This window comes from Vombatus ursinus, unplaced genomic scaffold (assembly GCF_900497805.2).
Source record: "Vombatus ursinus unplaced genomic scaffold, bare-nosed wombat genome assembly UNPS02014773.1, whole genome shotgun sequence".
NCBI classification, from domain to species: Eukaryota; Metazoa; Chordata; class Mammalia; order Diprotodontia; family Vombatidae; genus Vombatus; species Vombatus ursinus.
In genome coordinates, this window is record NW_020954551.1 from 195532 (window position 1) to 219797 (window position 24266).

The following is a 24266-nucleotide window of genomic DNA, read 5'->3' on the forward strand; positions in this document are numbered from 1 at the left end:
CCAAAATACATCCAGGAGCCACTGAGAGCTGGGAAGCAGATGCTATTGAAAGAGCCTGTGCCAGCAACCCCTGGTCTTGCTAATCCAGAGATGAACACTGGATCTGGGGGAGGAGAACCCCAGAAAAATCCAAACCTTCTCCAGGTTTAAGCTGAACTCACAGCAGTCCTGAGTACATCCATATTCTGGAATGTCTGAAATGTCTAAGAGATGGCTATGCTTGTCAATAAAGAGGCCAAAGAGTGTGAAATATTCAACAGTCCACAAGCATTTATTAAGCCCCTGCTGTGTGCCAGGCACTGGGCATAAAAAGATAAAGAATGAATCATTCCTTACCCTTAAGAAGACATTCACTTGGGGGAGATGGCACGTGTACACGTGAATAGAGAAAGACTAAATCTATGTGGTAATAGCCAGCATTTCAATTTCACAAAGATTCTCTCATTTTATCCCAGCAACCCTGGAAGGTAGGTACAATAATAAGGAAACTGAGGCTGGCACAGTTGGTACGAGTCTGACACAAAAATGATAAAGACGAGGTGGTTAAGGAAGGACGGCTCTGGCCTTCGGGACAAAGATCAGGAAAGGCTTCATGAAGGAGAAGGGGATTGAGCCCAGTCCTGAAGGAAGAGAGAGATTCTACACGGTGCAGGTGAGGAGGGAATGAGGCAAGGCGCATTTATTAAGCCCCTACTCTGGGCCAAGCATGGTGCCAAGGAGTGGGGGTAAAACCCCCAAATGAAATAGTTCTTGCTCTCACAGTCTCTGACTATACATCATGTTGGTGGTAGGAAATGACTAAAAACAGAGTTAATGAACAGGCCAGAAGATCTTGTAAAAGCCCAGAGAGAATTCCCAAGGGAAATTCAAATACATTTAGCATAATGACCTAGAGTTAGGTCAAACTGGGATTTTCTCAGTGATTTCCCTCCAGTACTAATGGTTTGCTCTAGGGGAAAAAGAGGCAGCCCAGCCTAATGGAATGACCAAGAAGCCCTGGGCTCATGTTCCACGACTTACCAGGGCCCAAAGGCTATTAGCTGACCTGCCAACCTGCACTGGGAGAGGGATAGCCCTAACCTTGTGCAATCCCAGGTCCAGGCCTTATCATTACTCCTTACCAAAAACTCAAGACCTTCTGTCCAACCAGAATGGATCTGTCAAATTGTCCTCACTTGCAAAAACAAGTCATGTCATTGGTATCCTTAACAATTCTGCCTCTTTCAACAAGACACCAAAGGAACATGGGTGTGACAGTGGCCCTGCCCAAAGACTACTGCTTAGCTGAAGGACATGCAACAAAGAAAGACACAAGCATGTAGGTGGATGCAGCATTGACTGTCCTTCAAAAAAGACAATTCTACATTCCAACCGTTTGGAAGAAAACTCTGTGTTTGACCAGCAGGCTCTTGACTGGGGAATTTATAAGGAAGGGAAATTGACAGGATCTCTAGTTTGTAAGAATTCCTCAGATCCTGTAGGCTTCATAAGCTGCAGGGCCAGCTTCAGCAGAATGATTACCGCAACTGCCTCCAGGAGTTGGAAGAGTACCACCCGAGGTGCAGAGTATTTATATTGTATTTATATCTGGAGAAACAACACCCTGCGGAAGCACCTGGGGCTCTGAGGGACCCCCACCAAAAGGAGGTTGAGGGAGGAGCTGTGAAAATCCTGAAAAGAGCTCAAGGCAAAGATGCAAACACACCACCAGCAAGAAAGGATTTCAAGAGACAACATGCAGGGCTGCTGGGCAGAAGAGAGAGCAGAGGAAAGCTGTAGATCCATAAGGCACCTGAGCGCCCCTGAAGTGCAACTGCCTCATTTTAGAGAGAAGTGCCTTGCTAATGGTCCCACTGGTCATAGGGGGCAATGCCAGGATCTGAACCCAAGTCCAGCGCTCAACTGTACCTGCCCATTTTACTATTCCGATCTCCTGAGTCACCGCTCAAGGGCTTGGTACACTGCAAACTCAGAAGCACTGACATCACCTCAACATTACTCAAATATTTCTGCATTTAGCTAACTTCCTTCTGAGGATTCCCTTTAAAGGTGTCACAACCACTTCCTTCACGTTTTTAAACACATTTCCTGGCTTTTGTTTTTTTTTTTGAGAACATATGGAGGACAAATGAACCATGGACCATGGCTACAGGCTGGCATGCCCTTGCTCTCTCTTAGACTCACCAGCTTCTTCCAAGGCTTGGTTCATATTCCCCTGCAATAGGAAATCTCTCTTAATCTTCCTAATAACCTGTGCTTTCTGCCTCAAGTTACCATGTATGTATGTACGTGCTGTACTTAAATTCATCTACAAGCTCTATTTCTCTCAGTAGGAGGCAAGGTCTGTTTCATGTTGTCTCCGTATCCCCAGCATCTAACACGGTGCCTGGCACACAGCAGATGCGTAATAACTGCGGGTGGGAACGAAATGGCTTCTCAGAAATACGGCTGCACAAACGGATGTCTTGTATGTTAAGTCTTACTTTGCTTGGCTCCAACTCCTCTGACCCTTCCCTCGTGCCATGATCATTGTGCCACGCTGTCCTGTGGCACTGGACCCTCCTTCTCTAAGACAGGGAACAAATACTAAGCTCAATTCAGAGAGATTACTTGATCCCCTATTCCAGCACACAGATGAGCACACTGAGGCCCAGGGACATTAAGTGGCTTACTTAAAGAAACACAGGTAGGAAGGAGAAGAGAAAGGCTTTAAATCCAGTTTCTCCAATTTGAAATCCAGAACTCTACTACCTGTATCAAAGAGGATAACACTAAGAATTAGCTTTTGAGAAAATAGGTTGGGGGGGGCAAGTGAAAACGGGTGCAGCCAGCTGTGTGCCTGTCCTCCTCAAAAATGAGAGAGTCGTTGTGCTCAGTATAGAGAGTAAATAAAATCAGCAAACCAAGTCAAGAAAAACATGTAGACAGAAGCAGCTACAGAAAAAAGGCCAGGCCACCCCAAGACTAATGGGTGTGCTAATTCTGAATGTGCAGTGGGATTCTGGGCTAGGATAAATACACATAAACAATACATCTACTTGCTCTCAGAGTTAATCGATATAAAACTATTTTCAACCTAATGAGCTTTGCTACTCACATATTTACAGTATTGCATTAAAAAAGATGGCCTGGGGGTAGGTGGACCAGTCGGAATCATCTCTTTCGAGTGTCTGAGCCACAATTTGTCTGCTATAAATTGGATTTCCAACGATAATCCTTTAGGTTAAATGATTTCAGTTTCTTCACCCTGTTTTAAAAGCATTTTTAAACAAAGACATTGCCACTTTTTGACCTTCAGCTTACTGCCAGACAATATGTGAAAAATCAAATTGGTCAGTGAAGTAGCCTGGGCATCCGTCCTGTGTGTCCTGATAGGGGAGAGATGGACAGGCTGCCTGGTGGGCACCGCCAAAGTAATGCTCACTAACCAGATATCTGGAGGTCAGCTTAGCAAAAGCTGTCAATTACTGCTGCCAGTTGCCGGCCTTGGCCTAGAAACCCCCAAAGGAAATGATTATGTTGAAAAATAAATGGCACCCCAGCAGCGCTGGTGAAATATTGCCTTATTTTACCTTCTTCTAGATGAATTTTCCCTGTTCAATGTTATGTATTGCTGACCTTTTCAAGGCATTCCTGGGGGAGAACCAGACAGGCAGAGAATGTAGCCTGCATATATTTCACAATTAGTTCGGGCTAACAAGACTCCGAGAGTCAAATACAGAAATCCAATACATATCACTCAACATGCTGAACATCCCTCAATTCCAAACCACTCTCATTAATGTCGATTACTTGGGATCCCAGGGGGTCCTGTTTTAACTGGAAAAATACCGGCCATGAGCAGTTATAAAACAAAGAAAGCCCCTTCTCACCTTAAAGTTCATAATTTTCCTCTGACAGTTTGCTTTCTTGAGTTTCAACTTGAATTGATTTCATCTGTTGACTGATATGGAATAAACACAAAAGATGAATGTCCCAAATGAAGGGAGTTTATGTGGCAATGGTAAGGAGGAAGAGATGGGGTGGGCACCCAGGAGAGAAGATGGTCTGCAGGGAGCGGGGGGGGGGGGGGGAGAGACAGAGAGAGAGAGACAGAGAGAGAGACAGACAGAGAGAGACAGAGAGAGAGACAGAGAGGGCCGGGTGTGGTGGTGCAGGTCTTCCTTGAAGAATCAGAGGCTGAGAATGCCCAGGTGAACTGGGATCTGCACCTCTGGAAAGAGGTCCTACATCGATGAGCTTGTGTCTCCACGGAAATGAAGGCATGAGAACCTTTGGTCACTCGGTGACTTCTGAAATGGGGGAAGCTCTTGCTTCCTTAAAAACCTTCCAGTCTCTTACAGGTTTAGGAGCATTCCATCACATAATGGGGTATAAGGTTGGGAGAGAGCAGGCAAGGAAAATGTCATCCGGTATGACTGTCATTCTTTGAATGGATAGAGAACCCCTACTGATGAGATCACTCATACCACTAAGATCACCTCAAGGTACGTTAAAGTGTACGTACGCACACCAGTAAGAAACCCTGTGCGATAGAGGGCTGGTAAACTGTTAGGGAAGTGTGCTCTTTGACAGAATGCTAGGATGAATCCTTTTGTAAGGCCAAGCATTGCCTTCTCCCTCATGATGAGCATCTTCCCGAGTTCAAATTCTGCCTCCGATTCTTACTCCCTGCTTGACCTTGGACAAGCTCTCTCTCCTCCCTGGGCCTCACTCTATCATCTGTAAAACAAGAGGGTTCAACTAACGGTTTCTGGAGTTGCTTCCAGCCCGAGATCTATGACACGCATGGGTTTCCCACATTTGCCTTTCAGCAGCAAACTTCTCCCAACAGGGGGTCATCTAGACTTTAAAACCCTTTCTTTTGCTTCTGACTCTACGCTACTAAAACAGTGCTTAGGAAGACCACGGGGATCTCAGTGACCAAAGCCAAGGACCCTTTGGGCCTTCTACCAACACCCATCCTAGACCGACCTTCCCTGTGGCTGGACAACATCGACCACGTCTTCCTCCCTTGGTTTCTAAGAAATGGGACTTCTGTTTCTCTTCCTAAGTCTCTGAATGCTCCCTCAGTCTCGTCTAAAGGCCATCCTCCCCCCTAAATATGGGCCGCCACCAAATTTGGGTCCTTGGCCTTCTGCTCTTCTCTTACTTGTTGTCTTCTTACGGCTTCAATGATCATTTCTACATCCAGGAAGGAAACAAGCATTTATTAAGCACTTCCTATGTGCCAGGCACTGCGCTAAGCGCTTTATAAAAATTACCTCATTTAATCCTTCCAATAACCCGGAGAGGTGGGGGCTGTTATTACTCTCATTTTATGGATGAAGCCCTGAGGGAGCCAGAGGCTAGATTTGAACTCAGGTCTTTCTGACTCCAGGCCAAGGGCTTTCTCTCTATCTCAGGCCTGACTTCTTTCTGGAACAAGGGTTGCTTGCTGGATGGTCCCGAGGTTACTTCAAACTCAGTCTGCATAAGGCAGAAATCACTCTCTTCCTCACATGACCAGGCCTCTGCCTCATCTCACTTTCCTCCAGCATGTCTCCAGCATCCTCCCAATTCCTTCGGCCTGACCTGCAGTCTCCTTTGCCTTTTCCTCCACGTCCAATCAGACCCTGAGTCCCATCCCTTCTTGTCCCTTCTCTTTAGCATCCCCTCCCTCGGAGGAGTAGAGGAGCGTCTTCTTTCCAGTCTCTCCCTCTTATGCTCCCTTCTGAAAGCTGCCAGGATCAATGTTCTTTTAACACTGCATTTAGCCAGTTACTCGTCTGTATCTCAGCTCCAACCTCCTAGATGCTTACAGGATAAAATGAAAACTCCTCAGTCCGGCACAAAGCCTTGTGCCCTCTAGTTTCTGCCTCCTCCCTCATTTCTCCCACACACCCTCCCACGCCCGCATTCGGCCAGGCTGCTCCACTATCACTTGGGAACGTATTCCTCGTCGGGTCAGGGATGTTTTCAGAAGTCCTTTGGTCCTTTGGGTGAGACGCCATTCCAGCCTCCACGCTCCAGCTCATGCTGTTCCTCCTACCAGGAATGCCCTCCCTTCCTTTTTGCTGATCAGAATCCTGCCTGTTCTTCAAAGCTCAGCTCAGTCCCTCTGCGGGAAACCTCCTCACCGAACGCTGCCTCAGCCCACATTTCTTTCTCCTTCTTGTGCCTTTCCTAAAAACAAGTGACCTGCACCAGTCATCAGCCACAAACACAATCAGAAAATGCCCTCTAATATTTAGTTAATTTTTCATGTTCAGGTCTAATCTCTCTAAAAAGAATGCAAGCTTACCAGACAGTCCGGGCAAACAATATAATTAGGGTGTTTTCTGTGTTAAAGGGAACAACAACATTAGATCTGGTTAATGAATGTCGACAAACTTTAAGACTTCTATGTAAGAGATTTCAATCCAGTCAATCAATAAGCATTTATTAAGTACCTACTATGTGCCAGGCATTGGACAAAGAAGGTAAAACACAGTGGTTGCCCTAAGGAAACTTACATTCTAAGGTGTGAACCAACATGGAAATCACAGGTACAGACACGGAATCTACAAAGAGAAGGATAGGGGACGTCGGGAGGAAAGGCACTGGCCGCTGGGGGACCAGCAAAGGCTGCCTGCCTGCACAGGGAAGGTCTGAGCTCAGTCCTGCAGGAAGCCAAGGAAACTGACAGGCACCTGTGAGCAGGTAGAGCAATCTAGGCAGCCAGAGATGGGGCACTGCCAGTAGGCCCATGTAGCTGGACCACAGGGGTCCCGGAGACTAGGAAGGCTTTAATCCAGTGAGACCCAAGGAATGAACTATGCTTGGGAAGGATGGTAGCTGGGAGGCCCCATGAGGTTTGGGGGGATCCTTGACCCCAGTCAGGGTGGGGCATGCCGTGAACGCACAGCCGTTCCAGGAGCAGATCCTGGGGAGCGGACAGTGGTCAGGTGTTGGGAGAATTTTCCCATGGGAGTTCTAGCTTCTCTTGGCAGAAGCTGAGGGTCACAACCTGTTGCGTGGCAAAAACAAGGAAGTCTCAGAAGACCTCTCCTTTGCTGACACGCAGCTCCCACGGTTGGCTTGGCTCTCCTCTCATTGGGAGAAAAGTCCTACTCATACCCCTGACACAAGAGCTGCAGGTGTCCAGCAGACTTGGTGATTGGCTATCACGTGGAGATCGGGCTTTGATCAGGTGTTACAGGGATATAAAAGAAAGCTACTAGCACTTAATAAACGGAGCTTCTGCCATCTTGCTGTCTCCCGCCTCATCAATGCGCCTTTGGGTTAAGAGTATTGAGCTGGTCTCATGCTCACCACTGCAGCGGCTGCGTCAGTCAGGGATTTGGGCACAGTCCTGGCCCAGGACCCAGGCAGTGAATGAGATCCAGTTTTCAAGGAAGTATAATCCTGCGCTGGCTGACATGATTAAAAGCCTTCAACGAGGATTGGAGAAGTTGCTGTTCACTGTGCTGCACACTGGGGAAGGATGGGGATAAGTCAAAGAATCTTACAACATCACAGCCAGAAGGGTGGCAGGGGATGAAGAAATGAAGGTCAGCAGAAAGCTATGTGGAAGAAGACCTGAAAAGGGCCACAGAAGGGCCTTGCAAGCCTCATCTGGTTTCACAGCTCCTGAGTTCATTTCTCATTTAAATACCTGCCTGCATTTGACTTGTCATTTGGGGCAGCTGAGTGGCACATGGATAGAGTGCTGGGCCTGGGGTCAGGAAGACCTGAGTTCAAATACAGTCTTAGATATTTAGTAGCTGTGTGACCTTGGGCAAGTCACATTACCCTGTGTGCCTCAGTTTCCTCATCTGTAAAATGAGCTGGAGAAGGAAATGGCAAACCACTCCAGGATTTTTGCCAACAAAAACTCAAATGGGGTCACAGAGAGTCAGACACGACTGAATAAGAAGTTTATTTCTCATTTAAGCACCTGCCTGAATTTGACTTGTACCAGATTAATAATGTCCCTAAATTTCTTTCCCTCTTTGCTTTTTTTATGGCTTTGATTCAATTTATTAAGCAAAACTCATTCAAAACTCAGAAATGTGCTTTCCAGTTAAGACTGAATTGTGGAAGCACAGTGCATTATGGGATAATTAAGCAGGGCCTCAGAAATCTGAATATGGGCACAAGTAAATTAATTAAGCTCTTACGGAAATTGATTTCTAACATCCAGATGTGATAGTTAAGTTTTTTGAGGGGGAATAAAAGATATAAAGGATGAAAGTGGATTGATTTTTTTCTAAACCAAGTCTAAAGCTTTTTCTTAGTGTCCATGAAATAGATTATTGGTACAAATAATACATGTAACATATAACAACTGGCATTGCAAAGCACGTTAATGGCTCCATGTTCTTCCCATGAACTAAGGGCCATCTTTCTAACACCAATGTCCTACCAGGCTGGTCATGTGCCAGTAAGACCCAGGGTATCGTGTCTCCAAAGCACTGAGAATGCAGAGGTGCATGGTGGGTGTAAGCAGCAGCAGCAGCAGCAGCAGAGGAAAGACCTCACAGGGGAAATGAGGGATGGGGTGAGAAGTGAAGCTGGTTAGGTGTCCAGGGCTAGGAGAGGAATTGACAGGTGCTCAGTCTGAGTCCTCCCCTGGTACTCTGGCAGTGGCAGCAGAAGCCAAGCAAAGCCTCAGCCCATCGGGTGGACTCCTATGAAGAACATGGCGGGTGGGCAGGCACGAGGGCACAGCCAGAGGGATGGGATCCCAGATGCGCTTGAGAATTTCAGACATAACAAATCATGAGCATGCATATATATCCTTTATGCCCTTTGAGAGGGTAAGTGTCTTGTCTACAGTCTCCAACCTGGTGATAACAATAATACTAAACAAAAAATGATATGCACTGATACTGACTTAAGTTTTAAGCTTTGCAGAGTGCTTCCTGCCATCATGTCCTCTAATGCTCAGAGCATCCCTGTGTAGTAGATGCCTGATTACCCCATTTTACAGATGAGTAATCTCAGAGGGCAAGGGATGTGTCTTGGGTCTGACTGTATGTCCAGCAGCCTGTCCCTTTCACTAGACTGGTAGCCGGCCAGAACTCCAACTCGAGCTGACATTTTCCAATGCCCAATCATCTCGGTCTGTTATGCCACAAATAAGTTTACTGTGTTTAGGGAACACACCAAATTACGGTGGCTCTTGTCCCCTAGAATCTAATGATATTGGTGGGAGAGAACAAAAAAAACACACAGGAGAAAGGATAGTAACATATGAGCAAATTAATTATAGCTACATAGTAAGATGCATGGGGCTGCTAGGTGGTCCAGTGGATAGAGTGCCAGGCCTGAAGTCTGGAAAACTCATCTTCCTGAGTTCAAATCCAGCCTTAGACACTCATTAACCCTGGGCAAGTCACTTCACCCGGTTGGCCTCAGTCTCCTCATCTGTAAAATGAGCTGGAGAAGGAAATGGCAAACCACTCCAGTATCTCTGCCAAGAATACCCCAAATGTTGGTGACGAAGAGTCAGACATGACTGAAACAACTGAACAACCATCACTACCACCACTGCAACAAGTAAGAAACATAGACATGGAGGTATGGGGAAACGTAGGCTGATTAAAGCCGATAAGGTTCACCTTTCACCGCCTGATGGAAAGTCAAGTTTAGAGGAGGGGATGTGGTTTTGACAAAAGGAAGCAATTCTTGGTGAGAAGCAAATACATGAAAGTGAAAGGCTGTGTGGTGGCAAAGAACTGGAAACTGCCAGGATGCCTACCAACTGGGGACTGGCTGAACCAACTGTGGTATGTGATTGTGACGGAATACTATCATACTATAAGAAATGATGAGCTCAGCGATCTCAGGAAGACATGGAAAGACTTGCATGAAATAATGGAGAGTGAAATGAGCCGAGCCAAAAGAACGTTGTACACAGTAACAGCCATACTGTCAGAAGAACAACGTGAATGCCCAAGTTCTTCTGAGTATTAGAAATACTCAAATCAACTACAAAGGACCCATGAATGAAGATTCTCCAGAGAAAGAACTGATGAACAGATGCATCCATAGTATACTTCTACATACATACATATATATATCTGTGTCAAATGGTGGCCTTCTCTAGCGTGGGCAGGGGAAGGAGGGAGGGAGACAGTTCAGAATTTAGAATGTAACAAAAAAAACCCCCATAAATTAAATAAACTTAAAAAAAGAAAGTGAAAGGCTGGAAAAAAACAAAAATAGCCTCTTTCATTGAAACTGAAAAGCCAAATTGAGAAGCAATGGGAAACAAAAGACCTTAGTCTGGGGGCAGGGGAAAGAGGGTTTGACACCTTGTAGGAATTTGAAGGCAGAGCCTGGCTTTGCCATCCTTTCTCTAGAAAGTGATATAACTGTCTTGTAAAAGACACAGCCATATTCAATGGTTTGTCCAATAGTGATGGAAGGTCTTGAGTCATCCACATTCTTTCTGTAAGACCTTCCCTTCTTGGTGCTAAAAGGAGACACGAGCAAGATGGTGAAGCCTGCAACCTACGGCCACCATTTTAGAAACATAAAAACTGGGATACCTTTCATAACTCAGGGCTGACAACCTGGAAATCTATGCTAGGAGGGGCAGGAAGAAGAGTGAGTGAGACAAGTTTCCTTCATGATGAAGGAAAAAGAGGGTTTTCCAAGGAAATGAAACAGCTGAACGTTAAGCTACTTTAGGAAACAAGTTGTTTCAAAGCCAGATGGACCTCATCACACGCACTTAATTTGCCCTCAGAGTATTCAGTCTTGTACAAATCTCAGTTTTATTCGTTGAATTGTATCTTGATTGCATTAGGAAAGGCAGAGATTAAAAAATGCACCAGAAAGTATTGTAAGGCTAACTCCCTTCTCCTTACAAGGAAACTAATCACCTCTAGTCCACTTTCGAAGCTTGGGTTACTAGGATCAAGTTTTCTTTCAGGCAGTTTCACCTCTACTTACCTGGCACTCATTTGCACTGAAACCTGCAATACTGGATTACCAATGACCTTCAGTCATCAAAGCAGGATTGCTAGGACTTGCCCCAGCAGATACTGTGTCTGCCATTCCTCAGTCCTCCTGCATACCGAGACACACTGTGCTTAAGGGCAGCTTCCTAACTCTCGTTCTCCTGGCATGGGTGGAGGAAGAAAGGGTGGCTCGACGCCTGAGAAGCAGTGAAGCCTGTGGCAGGATCCAAACTTTGGCCTGGGTTCTCGACTTAGAACCAATCACGACCATGACTCTGGGCCAATCGCTGAATGTCTCTGGGCCTCCACTTCCCCATCGGGAAAATAAGGGGCAAGGTCTTGATGACCTCTAGACCAGAGACCTCAAACACGCTGCTGCTGAACCAGCTTACAATGTCATTGGGAAATGTTTAACAAGACACATAAAAATACAACAGAACAGGGATGATACTCATCTGTGGTTGTCTAAGTCAACATTCTTCCCATCTCCACCGGGGATCCTTGTGCGTGTGTGATCTAGGGGCCCCCGGTGTTTGACCCCACTACTGTTGGCAAACTGTATAACTTCCCCCAGAGCCCCAGTTGCCACCATGCAGATTCTGGCCCCTGAAAATCCCCTTTTGAATGGTGCAGGTGCGTGCTGAATGTACTGGAAAAGGGTAAAACTGCCGCTCTTCATAAACAGTCATTTAAAATGATAATAGGAACAACATAACGCCCGCCCCCCCATGTTATTGGGCTTATTATTCACTGGGTAATATTTAATATTATTTAGCCTTAGAATTTCCCCGTTGGTGAAATGGTGACAATATTTATGCTACTTACTTCATGGGGCAGCGGAATAGAGCAGTGGATAGAGCACTGGGCTCAGGAAGACCTGAGCTCAAAGGCAGCCTTAGACACTTAGCAGATGAGTTACCCTAGGCAAGTCACGTTACCCTGTTTCCTCAGTTTGCTCATCTGTAAAATGAGCCGGAGAAGGAAACGGCAAATCAATCCTGTATCTCTGCCAAGAAAATCCCAAATGGGGTCATGAAAAGTTGGACACGACTGAAAACTGGATTCAACGATGACAACAACTTGTTTCAAACAGTTGGAAGGAAAGTGCATCGAGCATGCCAAAGCACTGGATAATGTGAGCGACTGTGGTGATCATTCTATTTTTTTTTGGGGGGGGGGGAAGATTTATACAAAGAGCTAAAAATTGCACAGATGAGAACATGTGGATGGAAGAAGGCTGAGAACCAAGCAAGTCAAGCCAACAGGTCATCAAGCATTTATTAAGTGCCTACTATGTGCCAGGAAGGGAAGTATTTGCATGCTGCTGCCTGTTAAAGAATTTAGGTCTCTCCCTGGCCCCCCAGTAGCATGCAGGAAAACAGAGGAAAGGCTCTGGAGAGGGTGTAAATCTCATTAGAAATACTTAGAAATAAGACAATAATGACTGTCTTCATGTCTGCTAAATGAATCAGGCCTCCCTATCCAAGTGGTGCCAGAGAGCTTAGTATACACAGATGTGTAAGAAGGGACTTGAGAGATGAGTAATGGGGTGAAAGGCGACTGGTGGATCTCTACATACTCCTGTCCGCAGCCCTCACCCGGGACAGAGATGGTAATCCGGGCCATTGACTTGTTTCAGCCATGTGGACAGGCCAGGACCTGCCAGAGGGGGGCTGTGTTTGGGGCTCTGTCCAGCCCTGAAACCACACCTGTGTGGGTGTCACAAGGACAGGTCTGTCTCTGTCCTGGAGCTGCAGAAAACCTATCGCTCCTGTTGAGGTCATGGGCCAGAGAGGGGCCCGGCCTGGAGAGTAGGAAATGAGAAAGAGTTGGGATGTAAAGAGAAGGGGAGAAGGATGTAATGAGAAGTCCCTGGTGTCTGAAGGCTGGAGGAACGTGACAAACATGGGGGCCTCTACCCGAGTCTGTCCAAACTGACACCCACCACCTTCTGGGGATTCACGTGCCAGAAGGAACCCAGGAGTTCGAGGGACTGAGCAGCCCAAGGTAAAAGACGGCAGGCCTGGGCAGGGATACTTAGTCCGGGGACCAGGAACTTTTCTTTTAAACATTTTGGTGGCTGTATTTCAGTAGAATTGTTTTCTTTTGTAATCCCCTGCACTTCATGTATTTAACAACATTATTGTGAGGGCAGGCTTGACCAGCCTGCCAAAGGGGTCATTGCATAGGAAGGTGAGGGAGCCCAGACTTGGGAAACAAGTGATGTTTTCATGCCCACTGCTGGCTGAAGGTGGGGAATTAATGAGGCAAAGTGGCCAGCTGGCCAGGAGGACACCTGAGAATGGGGCTTGGGTTTCTAGAACAGGGTCTAATACACAGGAATAATGGTTTCTAAGCAAGGCATAAAGTGCATACAATAGGGCCCAGGAATACCTATTTGCCTGGAATCTGGGGGTGCCAACTGCAAGGGCTTTAGATTAAAAAGGGAGGCTTTGCAGGCAGTGGGATTCCCAGAGGAGTGAGGAAATTAAAACTGTCTTAAGCAGCATCTGACTGGCCTCATTCATTGTATTCATGTCACCAGGGCCGGGGGAACCATAACTACGGCAGACGGAAATGACAGGCTTAGCAATGGGATTGCTATGCACCTGCTGATGAAGTCCCCAAGATCCTGGAGAATGGCAGAGAGAGAGCGGGGGGCCTGGACAAGGACCGACACTGGCCTCATTTTCAAAAAAAGGGACCGGGGTGGCATCTGCGAGCTCTAGATCAGTGAACTTAACATCGGTTAGTGGCAAAATCTAAGAGCCCATTACAAATGAATGAAGCCGTTAGGAAGCATTTACCCCGTGCCAAGCACCGGGGATACAAACAGAGCGGCAGGCTGGCCCGGCTCTCAAGGAGCCCCCGCTGCACCGGGGGAGGCAGCAATCTCGAGAATGGCGCAGCTGCCAGTGCAATGATCAGGTCCCCTGGTCCTCAGGATGTGGCGGTGAGGCAGATGGCGGGCCTGCTCCTGAGGGAAATTTCCAGCGATAAAGCTCTCTCCCTCCTAAGGGGGACTCGGGGAGCACTCAGAAAGGGAAGCCGCGATCCCTAAAAGACAGAATAATTTCACCAAGAACGGGGCCTGGTACCATCGCTCCCTTCACTCCTGTGGCAGGGTAGCCAGGCTGGGAGACAAGGGCGATGGTTAGTCACAGCCCACTTAGATTTCTGCAAAACAGTGAACGACACCTTTCGTGTTCTGCTAGAGAAACAAAGGGTCTGGAATTCAGAGGTCCTTAGCCTGGGAGTCTGTGAACTTGGTTTAAAAAAACATATTTTGATAACTACTTTTCAGTAAAGTTGGTTTCCTTTTCCTGGGTAATCTTATGTATTTCATTTTATGCACTTAAAGACTTGATTCTTGGAAGGGGGTCTATAGACTTCACCGGACTGTCTGCCCACACAAAAAAGGTTAAGAACCCCGGTGCAGACCCCGGTGTTGCTGGGTGGATTTGGCAAAGGCTGAACGACTGGGCCCACGGGGGAGTCTCTCATGGGGCCACACTGGCTTGGGAGAAGATCTCCAGTGGGATGCCTAGGCCTTATGCTGGTCAACATTTTCATCAGCGATCGGACAAAGGCCCGGATAACATGCCAGTCACGGGGTGGGCCTGAGGACCCACTGAGACAATACGTGTAAATCATTCTATGAACTTAAAGGTGCCATAGAAATACTAGCTCTTAGTTCACAAAACCAGGAGAGACAGAGAGAGTGCAGACCCCAGGAGAATGTGAGAGGCTTGAACAATGAGCCAAAATAGATGAAATCTGGTGTGTAGGAAGTTCTACACTTGGATTTTTTTAAAAAATTGGCTTCACAAATATAGGCTGGGGAAATGTGGATGAACACCAGGTCCTATAGAAAAGATCTCGGGCTTCTGGTGGACCACAAGCTCCAGGAATCAGTGGTGTGATAGGGCAGCTGAGAAGCGTTGCCCACTCCAAGCCACGCTTGACTCAGCTGCCTGAGTGACGTCCCTCCAGTGCCGTCTGACCATGTCACCCCCCCCACCGCAGTAACCTCCAGCGGCTTCCTAGTACCTCTAAGATGACAGAAGAGGAAAACTGAAAATTGATTTCAATCCTGTTTTTAAGACTTAATCAAGCTGGCATGGATTGGATACTCTCCCACACCTGGTAAGTCCCAACTCCTTACCTTGGGAACTTCACCCTTCACCTACACTGGCTGAGGCTTTGACTTGGAATTAACTCAACTCTCTTGTGAATTGAATCTCCACCCTGGGGAGAGTCCAGTGAAGTGGCCCCGTTCTTTGAATCTGCACTGTCTACTTCCACTGGGCTAGAACCAATGCCCATATTTTATATAATGATGACTTCAAATGGCATGAATTAGAATCCAGGTGCCCACTTCCCTATTTGTACTACTCAGGACCCAGCTGCCATCTTCCCACATTCTACTACCTGCCCTCCATACTCCATGATCTGGCCATTCTCGCCATGCCTTGGTCTTGCTCTTGGAATCCCTGGCCCGCTTTAAGCCTCAGCCCACATGCCACCTCCCCCAGGAGGCCTTCCTGGCTCCCCCCAACCCTGCCTCCTCTCCATCCCTTCGAAGGTCACCCTCCTGTCTCCTCTGCATCTCTCTTGTCCATTCTGATGTCTATACCCTGTCTCCCCTTGCTGGCATGGGCTATTTGACCTTGTTTCGTATCCTTAGCCTGGCAAGGTTTCTGGTGCCCACTAAGAGATGGATAAACGCTCACAGACTGACTGGCTGCCCGAGGAAACGCTCCAGGGAGGCTCGTGGCCTTGCCGGACTTTCCTGGTTCAGGCTCCGATGTGACACTGTCTCCAGTTCTGAACAACCAAGTAAGAGAGAGGCGAGAGTAGGCCCAGAGCAGGGGTGGAGGGACAGGATGGTAAGAGGATGGGAGGGTAAGCCACATGGGTATCCTTGAAAGAAGGTGGGACATTTGGTGTGGAGAACTGAAGTCCTGAAAAGGCCGGCCCAGAGGCCAGCCTTGTCCTGCCTGGCTCCAGAGGTCAGAACCCTCACGAGGGAGAGTGGAAACAGCAAAGGAAGACTCAGCTTGGCCCAGTAAAGACTCTCTGCTAATCTGAGTGCCCTGGGGCTGCCTGGGAGGGAAGGGGTTCCCTCACATTGGAGGTGTTTTTGGCAGATGTTATCAGACATTCTGGATCGGGTGCCACCCCCCAATTCTGGGTCTGGACCTACTTGTAGCCCAGAGAATTACGGTTATTTTTTTGGGTCAGACCGAAGAGGTCATCAAGGTGGGAAGTCCCAGTGTGGCACTCCCTCCACACACAGTGAGCACCCCCACCGCCTCACTCAGGGTTGTGAAAGGTGGGATTTGGACCCAAGTCTTTCCCAACTTCAAGGCCAGCGCCAGCTTCCCATTCACTGGGCTTTGCCGCTTCCCACTGAGGCATTATTACTCTATAATTAACTTTCTGCTAATGCAGGCTGGGCCTCCTTTCAGCTAGTCCGTGTAATTAAGGTTTTATTGTGGAATGGGACAGATAACGGTGGACGCGGCAGGATCCGCCAAAGCAGATTGAGTTTCTGGAGGCGAAGCCCTCGTCTCCTCTGGTTTCCTGTGGGTTTCCCGTGGGTTTCCCTGATGCGTGACGAGGCGGGGGCTCTGTGCTATCTAATGCTCTCCTCACCTTTGGTGGGCTCATTAACTGTGATAACTGGATCGGCGATCTCAGCGGGTGAGACAGGCAGGAAGAGGGAGGTCCCTGAGAGGAACTTGTGGACGGCTCTTCAGCCCCTATCTGCCCACCAGTTTGGGCACCCGTAGGAGAAAGGGTTTGGCCTCTGTGCCTCCTAAGCCACGATCCTAAATAGAGCCCTCCTTCAGGAATTAGAGAAGGAGCACAGAGGGCGGCGAGGGGGCGCCATAGCTCAGAGAGCGCTGGGCCTAAAGTCCAGAAGACTCATCTTCCTGAGTTCAAATCCTGGCTCAGACACTTACTAGCTGAGTGACCCTGGGCAAGTCACTCCATCCTGCTTGCCTCAGTTTCCTCATCTGTAGAATGAGCTGGAGAAGGAAAGGGTGAAGCACTCTAGTGTCTCTGCCAAGAAAACCCCAAATGGGATCATGAAGAGTGGCACACGATTGAAAAACAACTGAACAACAACAAAGAACATAGAAGAAAGCTGTACTCAAAGCCAGGAGGCCCTGGGTTCAAATCCCACTTTGGATACATGCTGGCTGGGCCAATCTGGCCAAGTGCCTGCACTGCTCAGTGCTCCAATCAATCAACCAAGGTTTATTAAGCACCTACTATGTGCCAGGCTCCAGAACCCTCCTGAGTGAGGCCCAACCAGATTAAACTATATTTGGGAAACCTTTAACAAAATAAATAAAAAAAAGGATAAAACACAAAGAATGTCACATTTTAAAACTAAGTCACTATGAGGCGTCCAGTGATCTTTATGTACAGATCAGTGGCCCGGGTTCCACGGCTCCAGGAAGCTCCTACAGAGAGGGTGGCTACTTGAATTGGTGGAGGGTGTTTCCTCGCCTGGGAGTTCCCTATGGCCATGAAATCCCATGTCCAGGTTCTCTCCCCAAATGAGTTAGGGGCCATTGCTTTGTTGTCTCCTGGCAGCCTGCTGGACAGTGCTTAATGCAACAGAACCAATCCCAAAAGGCCAAAGGCCAAGCTGCCCCTCTGTGAGAAGCGCTCCTAGTTGAACAAAGATTTCACCTGGTGGCAGGTGGGGTCACTGTGTGGTCAGTGGTGAGGTTCTTGGGAAAAGGCCGCTGGCCTCCTAGCCAATGTCCGGTTAAGATTCTGGCTCTCCAGGCTCACCTTCGTTTATTCTAGTGCTAACTTCGTCTAAAAGCACCCACTGAAGAGTTTAGATTTCACCTAAAAACCAGAGGGTTTCTAAGCAGGAAAGCAAAGGAACCACAGGTTCAGGGTAAGTAGTGAGAGGGCGTGGAGGGGAAGGGTGGGGTCAGGAAGGATATTGCCCTAATTTCAGAGTAATCTGAGGTAAGTAACAACACAAGGCGGAGCCCAGGAAGGGCCCTAGATGGCCAAGGCCTTTGGGGCCACGAGGGCAAAGTCTAGGATGACTATCCTCTTCCTGGGGCCAGGTGGACCGTGCTTAAGGGAAACCAAGTCTTGAATCGCCGTCTAACATACTCTTGGCAGATTGTGGCTCGGCGGCTAAAGCTGGGCCTTGAAGTGAGTAAGACCTCGGGTGGAGTCCTGCCTCAGACACTGCTAGCTGTGTGAGTCACTTGCGTCTCAGTTTCCTCATCTGTCAAATGGAGATAATAACACCACCTACCTCCAGGGTTGTTAGAAGACTCAAATAGTTAACACGTGCCAAATGCTACGCAAACCTTAGAATGCTTATAAAGTATCAGTTAGCTGTTTCATCAGTACAAAGAAGCAAATGGCATCAGGATCAAAAGAAACGATGGTGGGCTTATGCTGAAATGAGGACGAGGATGAGGGCGCACACCTGGCCTCTCACCACTGGCCGGTCAGGTGTTGCCCAGCCAACCTGCACACTCTCGGGCTTTTGTCTGAACTGTGGGAATGACCCAAGCACCGAACTCCTCCAATAGGACATTCCCAGGGGCATCTAGGTGACGCAGCGGATAGAGCACCAGCCCTGAAGCCAGGACGACCTGAGTTCAAATCTGGCCTCAGACATATAACACTTAACTATCTGTGTGACTCTGGGCAAGTCACTTAACCCCAATTGCCTCACCAAAAAAAAAAAAAAAAAAAAAACAAAACAAAGAGGACGTTCCCATCTCAGTCACCGAGGTCAAACGGCCGAGGAGAGGCAGCGGGGGGCCCTGGACAGTATCCCCAGATCCTCTGCAGGCAAGAAGTGCAGACGGCCCTCCCACGTCTGTGCGACTCCAAAGAGGGGACCGAGGAGAGGAAGACAAACTCCTAAGACTGCCCAATGGTCTCCTTTCAAGGACGTCTGTCCTTCCTGATTTCCCAGAACGTCACATTTTAGGTTGGATTTGTTCTGTATACACTCACATACCCATACAGCTATGCTTGCCTCCCCTTGTAAAATACACAGTCCTTGAGGGTGAGGGCTGACTGTTTCTTGTGCCCGGCACACAGTAGGCACTTAATAAAGGCTACTGATTAAGAAGCAAAATAACCGCCATGTATATAGCAAAGAGGGCAGCCAGGTGGCGCAACAGAGTGCCAGGTCTGAAGTCAAGAGGACCTGAGTTCAAATCCAGCCTCAGACACTTCCCAGCTGTGTGACCCTGGGCAAGTCACTCAGTCCTGTTTGCCTCAATTCTTCATCTGTAAAATGAGCTGGAGAAGGAAATGGCAACAGCTCCAGAATTTTTGACAAGAAAACCCTAAATGGGGTCACAGAGAGTTGGACTCAAAAATAACTCAACAATAATACATAGCAAAGAATGACTAATGCCTAACCCCCCACCCCCTACCCCCTACCTTCTGATTAAGGAACATAGAAGTTCACAAGGCGTTTATTAACAGACCTTGCATGAAAGCAGATCAAACCACTCCAGTCTGGAGACTAAGAAGGGCAACTATCAAACAAAAAAGACCAGTCTAAGGGTGGAACAGAGTGAGTGAGTGAGTGAGTGAGTGAGTGAGTGAGTGAGTGTGTGTGTGTGTGTGTGTGAACAGCATCAAAATAGAAACTAAAACATTAACCATGCGAGTGCATTAGACTTTGGATACAATGAATTCAACTCATGACACACTGAACACCAATCATCATGCCCACCACTGTGGGCATTTAAGTCATCACTCTGGGCACAGCAATGGGCCGGGCCACCGGGAGAGAGGATGGCACCAGGGAAGACCAGGTTCCTCCACTGATATGGGGGGGGGGAAGCAGCTTGCCTGCCTCCAAATCATCCTGGGTGTGTAGGCCAAGCCAAGTGCTATCACTTAAACCTCCTCATTTTACAGACAAGGAAACTGAGGCCCAGAAAGGCGGAATGATGTTTCCTAGGTCATACTGGTAGTAAGAGGCAGGATTCAAACCCAGGTCCTCAGACCTCCCATCGAGAGTTCTCTGCAGAGAACTATGTTGTCTAAATTGGAATGAGAGTGATGAGATCTGGACTTGGAAAGGGGTTCCCCAGCCCTGCACTTTTACTATTCCAGGCAGGCCACAAAGTGAGGTCAGTGGACACCTCTGCAGGGTCATGACCTTAGGAAATATTCAGCCCTGGTGATATTAAGAAAATGACTTAAGTATTACAGAATACGACATTTTTTGGTCTTCACAACAACACAATGAGATAAGTAACACCGGGATTTTTGCTGTGTTCAGTCATTTTTCACCCTGTCCAACTCTTCATGACCCCATTTAGGGTTTTCTTGGTTCCTTCTCCAGTTCATTTGACAGATGAGGAAACTGAGGCAGACACGGTGAAGTGACTTGCCCAGGGTCACACAGCTAGGAAGTGTCTGAGGCCAGATCTGAACTCAGGTCTTCCTGACTCCAGGCCTGACGCTCTATCCATGGTACCACCCAGCTGCCCCTGACACATGGATTATTAGTTCCATTTTAGAGATGAGTTAACTGAGTCTTAGGGAGTTCAGCCAGCGTGTCCAGGGTGGGATTCGAGGTCACATCTCTCCCTCTCTGCAGGGCTTGGCACGGTGCCTGGCACCCAGCAGGCTCGAGTTTTCCTGCACCGTGCCACCGGCAGACAGCGAGTAGCCTGCCTTCTGCAGGGTTAGCGTCTGGGAGGGGCCCCTCCGGCTCCCATCACTGGCCATCAGGGTTAAATATGGCTGCTTTTTTTTAAGAAACACTTATCTGAGGATTCCCAGCCTGGCCCCGGGAAACTTCCTTCGGGGCAGAGAAAGATAAAGGAAAACCTGCGAGAGCCGACTCCCACACGTGGCTTTCCATGGACCTTCTTTGAGGCCCCATCCTGGGAGCCCTGAAGGCTATCTTAGGAGACCACAAGAATGCTCAGTGGTCTGAGGCAGGAAGGAAGTGTTGAGGCCTCCTCCTCCAGCCCTGGGCAAAGGGTTTCTCTCACTGGTCAGCGGAGGGTTCTGGTGACCCCTCTGTAGAGATGGGAGGGCCCGGCACAGGGAAAGCCTGCTCAGCCGGGGAAGGAAGGAAGGAATTTGGCACCAGGGAGGTCGGCCTCGATGCCGGGCCAAGGCACAAAGTACAGGAGCGTCTGGACTCCAGGACAGCCCCCCCCTGCCCCAGGTGGAAAGAGAGCAAAGCAAGGGCGCTGGGGCCCTCAGGTTCCCTGAGAAGGGATCCGAGGGTGTGGGTCTGTCCGGCACTGAAGGGCAGGGGTGTGCACCGGGGGCTGGAGGAGGCAGGCTGGCCCCTTCTTCAGGCTGCTTGGGGAGGCTGGCCATGCTGAGGGGCAGCAGCAGTCCCTGCTCTCCTCCCCCACCTCCTCATCAGCGACCGTGGCACTGCCCGCTCCGCATCCATGAAGGCAGCAGGCCCCAGAGGCCCAGAGAGAGGAAGATCACAGGGCGGCTGAATCTGAACCCAGGTCTTCTGACTCTCAGCCTTCCCCAGCCAAGCTGCAGGTCCAGCAGTCACGGCTGGGAGGGCACGAGGTGGCCACAGGCACCATGGAAGCCCTGGAAGGATCAGGGCCCTAGAGCTGGAAGGCCCTCAGAGGCCCCTCAGACTTGGTAAACTGAGGCATAGGGAGGATAAGTTACTTAGGATCATGGCCCTAGACCTGGAAGCCCTCAGAGGTCCCTTAGATTGACTCCCTCATTTTACAGACCTGTAAACTGAGGCACAAGGAGACAAAGTGACCTGGGATTGTGAGCCTGGTCTTGGAAGGGACTTCAGAGACCCCTCAGATTGAGCCCCTCCTTTTATGGACCTGTAAACTGAGGCACAGGGAGAAAAAGTGATCTGGAATCATGATCCTAGAGCTAGAAGAACTTCAGAGGCCCCTCAGACTGACCTCCTCGGTAAACTGAGGCACAGGGAGGCTAAGTGACCTGGACCTGGAAGGGCCTTCAGAGGCCCCTCGGACTGACCCCCTCCTTTTACAGACCTGTAAACTGAGGCACAAGAAGACAAAGTGACCTGGGATTGTGAGCCTGGACCTGGAAGGCCCTCGGAGGCCCTTCGGTCTGACCCCCTCCTTTTACAGACCAGTAAACTGAGGCACAGGGCGGCTGAGTGACTGAGGGTCACGGTCCTAGAGCTGGAAGGCCCTCGGCCTGACCCCGCACTGCACAGACTGGTAAGCCCCGGCCCGGGTCCAGGCGCTAACCCTCCCTGCGCTGTGCGCCCCGGGCCGGTGTCTTGCCCTCTCTGGTCGCGCACTCACCATCTCGATGATCTTGGTCTTCCTGCCCGTCCTCTTCTTGGCCGTGAGCAGGTACTGTGCCAGCACCAGTCCGGCCACCAGCGCGCACACGCTGGCACTCGCCACGGCGCCCACCCGTGCCACGGCCGCCCGGTCCATCGCGGGCCACCCGGCCACAACCCAGAGCCACCTTCGGGAGGAAGAGAGGAAACCGCGCCCCTCCCCCGCCCGCACGCGCGGAGCTCCGCGGCCCCGCCCCCCCGAGCCCAGGCCCCGCCTCCCGGAGCCCAGGGCCCCGCCTCCCGGGGCCCAAGCCCTGCTTTCTACAGCCCCAGGCCACGCCTCCTACAGCTCAGGCCACGCCTCCTGCAGCCTAGGCCCCCCTCTTCCTACAGCCCAGGTCCTCCTCCCAGGGTCCGGGCCCCGCCTCCCACAGCCCAAGGTCCTCCCCCTCCCCTGGCCGGGCTGGGAGCATAAGGAGAGAGCGCGGCGCTGTTGGGCAACACGTGTACGCGGCCTGTGCCATTGAGGAGGGACGCTAGAGGGGGGATCAGAGAACGGCGTCGCTTTCCTCTGTCTCTACTACATTGCCGGACACCCCCCTCTCCTTGGCAAAATGGTATAGTCCAGAACATCCTTCGTCCCTTTTGAGAATGACAGCTCCCTGCTCTCCCATGGACCAATCGAAACGTCCCTTTTCCTCTGTCCCGCCCTCCCCTCACGGGACTACGACTCCCACGAGCCTCCGCGCCACCGCCTCTCATCCGGAGCCGCGGGGTTCGTTGTAAAGTGCTATGACAACCGGGGCGAAGATGGCAGTGGGTCCCGGAGAGGGAGTTCCGCCGCCGCCCCGCCGCCGGCGCCCCCTGGGCCCCGTGAGCCGGCCCGCCTCCGCTCTGTGAGCCGACTCCCGCTGCTCCCCAGGCCCCTGCCCGTTGCCTTTCCGCTCCTGTGTCCGGCGCCGCCGCCTGTGGCTGCTGCAGCCCGGGCCTCTCCGCCCGGTGAGTACGGGGGCCCGCCCGCAGGTACGCACGTGTGCCAGGCGGGGGTCCTCGAGACGGGAGTGCGGGCCGCAGGTGAGCTTCCCCGGGCGCGTGTGCGCGTGCGCGCCCACTCTCGGTGCACCTGGTACGGGGGAAGTGTCACCTGTTGCGTGAGCATCGTCCCTGCCCCTCCCTCCGCAGTTCACAGAGGTCACCCAGGCTTTGCACTTGGCCGCGGGAACTGACCCCAAACTTGTAAAAGCCGGGTGACTTTAAAGGAAGTTGCTTCCCGAATCAGCTCGGGCAGGAGCGTCCTTGCTTTGCTTCCTCCCTACCTTGCAGGCCAGGTGCACTCTCAGAGCTTCTTTCTGTCCGCACCTGCCGAGCCCTGCGACTGACACCTGGCGAGCATCTCCTAAAGGGGGTCATTTCCCGCAGGACCCGGCCACCTCCCCCACCTTTTTTTTTTTTTTTGAACAAACATAAGTATTTTGAGCTTCTGGGCAGAGGTGATGGCTCAGAGCTAAAGTGGAAGACTTTTACAAGCGTGTGGTAGAGTGAGAGGGATGGGCCGCTTCTTAGAGGAAATCCCTCTTTCCCTCCCAAATGTACTGATCTAATGCTAGAAGGTGTTCTTAAGAGGATGATAACTTTAAAAATAATTGTCTGTGGCAGACAATTCTTCTTTAAACAAATCTCCTTTGCCTAAGCCAATGAGATTATCACTTGCTTAAAATGTGTGTAGCACCAATGGATTGGAAATAAGAAACTTAGAGAATGAAGGAGCAAAACTGTTAATTTTGAAAACGATATGGTGACATCGTAGGATCATAGATTTAGAGCTTAGAGACTATTGTGACCAACCCCCCCCCCCTTATTTCTGAGATGAGGGACAGAGGGTGCAATGACTTGTCCTTGGTCACCCAGCTGGTGAGTGAGCAGGGATGTGAATCTATGTTCATCACTGGCCACTACACCTGAGATACAAAACTTCTTGTGGGGCCTCTTTTTGGGCTCTTTGGGGTAAAGGCTCAGTAATGGTATCACTGGGTCAAAAGGTACGCACA

At 49.8% G+C, this 24266-nt stretch overlaps 2 protein-coding genes across 5 annotated transcripts in view; one reads left to right on the forward strand and one right to left on the reverse strand.

Annotated features, from left to right (window-relative positions):
• Positions 1 to 22375, reverse strand: part of NT5C3A (5'-nucleotidase, cytosolic IIIA) — an 80790-nt gene extending 58415 nt beyond the window's left edge. For both annotated transcript variants that reach the window (XM_027863838.1, XM_027863837.1), the window contains exon 1: positions 22238 to 22375. In XM_027863838.1, coding sequence (XP_027719639.1) covers positions 22238 to 22375 — 138 coding nt within the window. The remainder of the gene's footprint in view (positions 1 to 22237) is intronic.
• A 740-nt stretch (positions 22376 to 23115) lies between these two features.
• BBS9 (Bardet-Biedl syndrome 9) overlaps positions 23116 to 24266 on the forward strand; it is a 364177-nt gene continuing 363026 nt past the window's right edge. For 2 of the 3 annotated variants that reach the window (XM_027863821.1, XM_027863820.1), the window contains exon 1: positions 23116 to 23217. The gene's annotated coding sequence lies outside the window, so the exon portion shown is untranslated. Of the gene's footprint in view, positions 23293 to 24266 lie in introns of all 3 variants that reach the window. The other variant, XM_027863818.1, reaches the window with a different exon arrangement.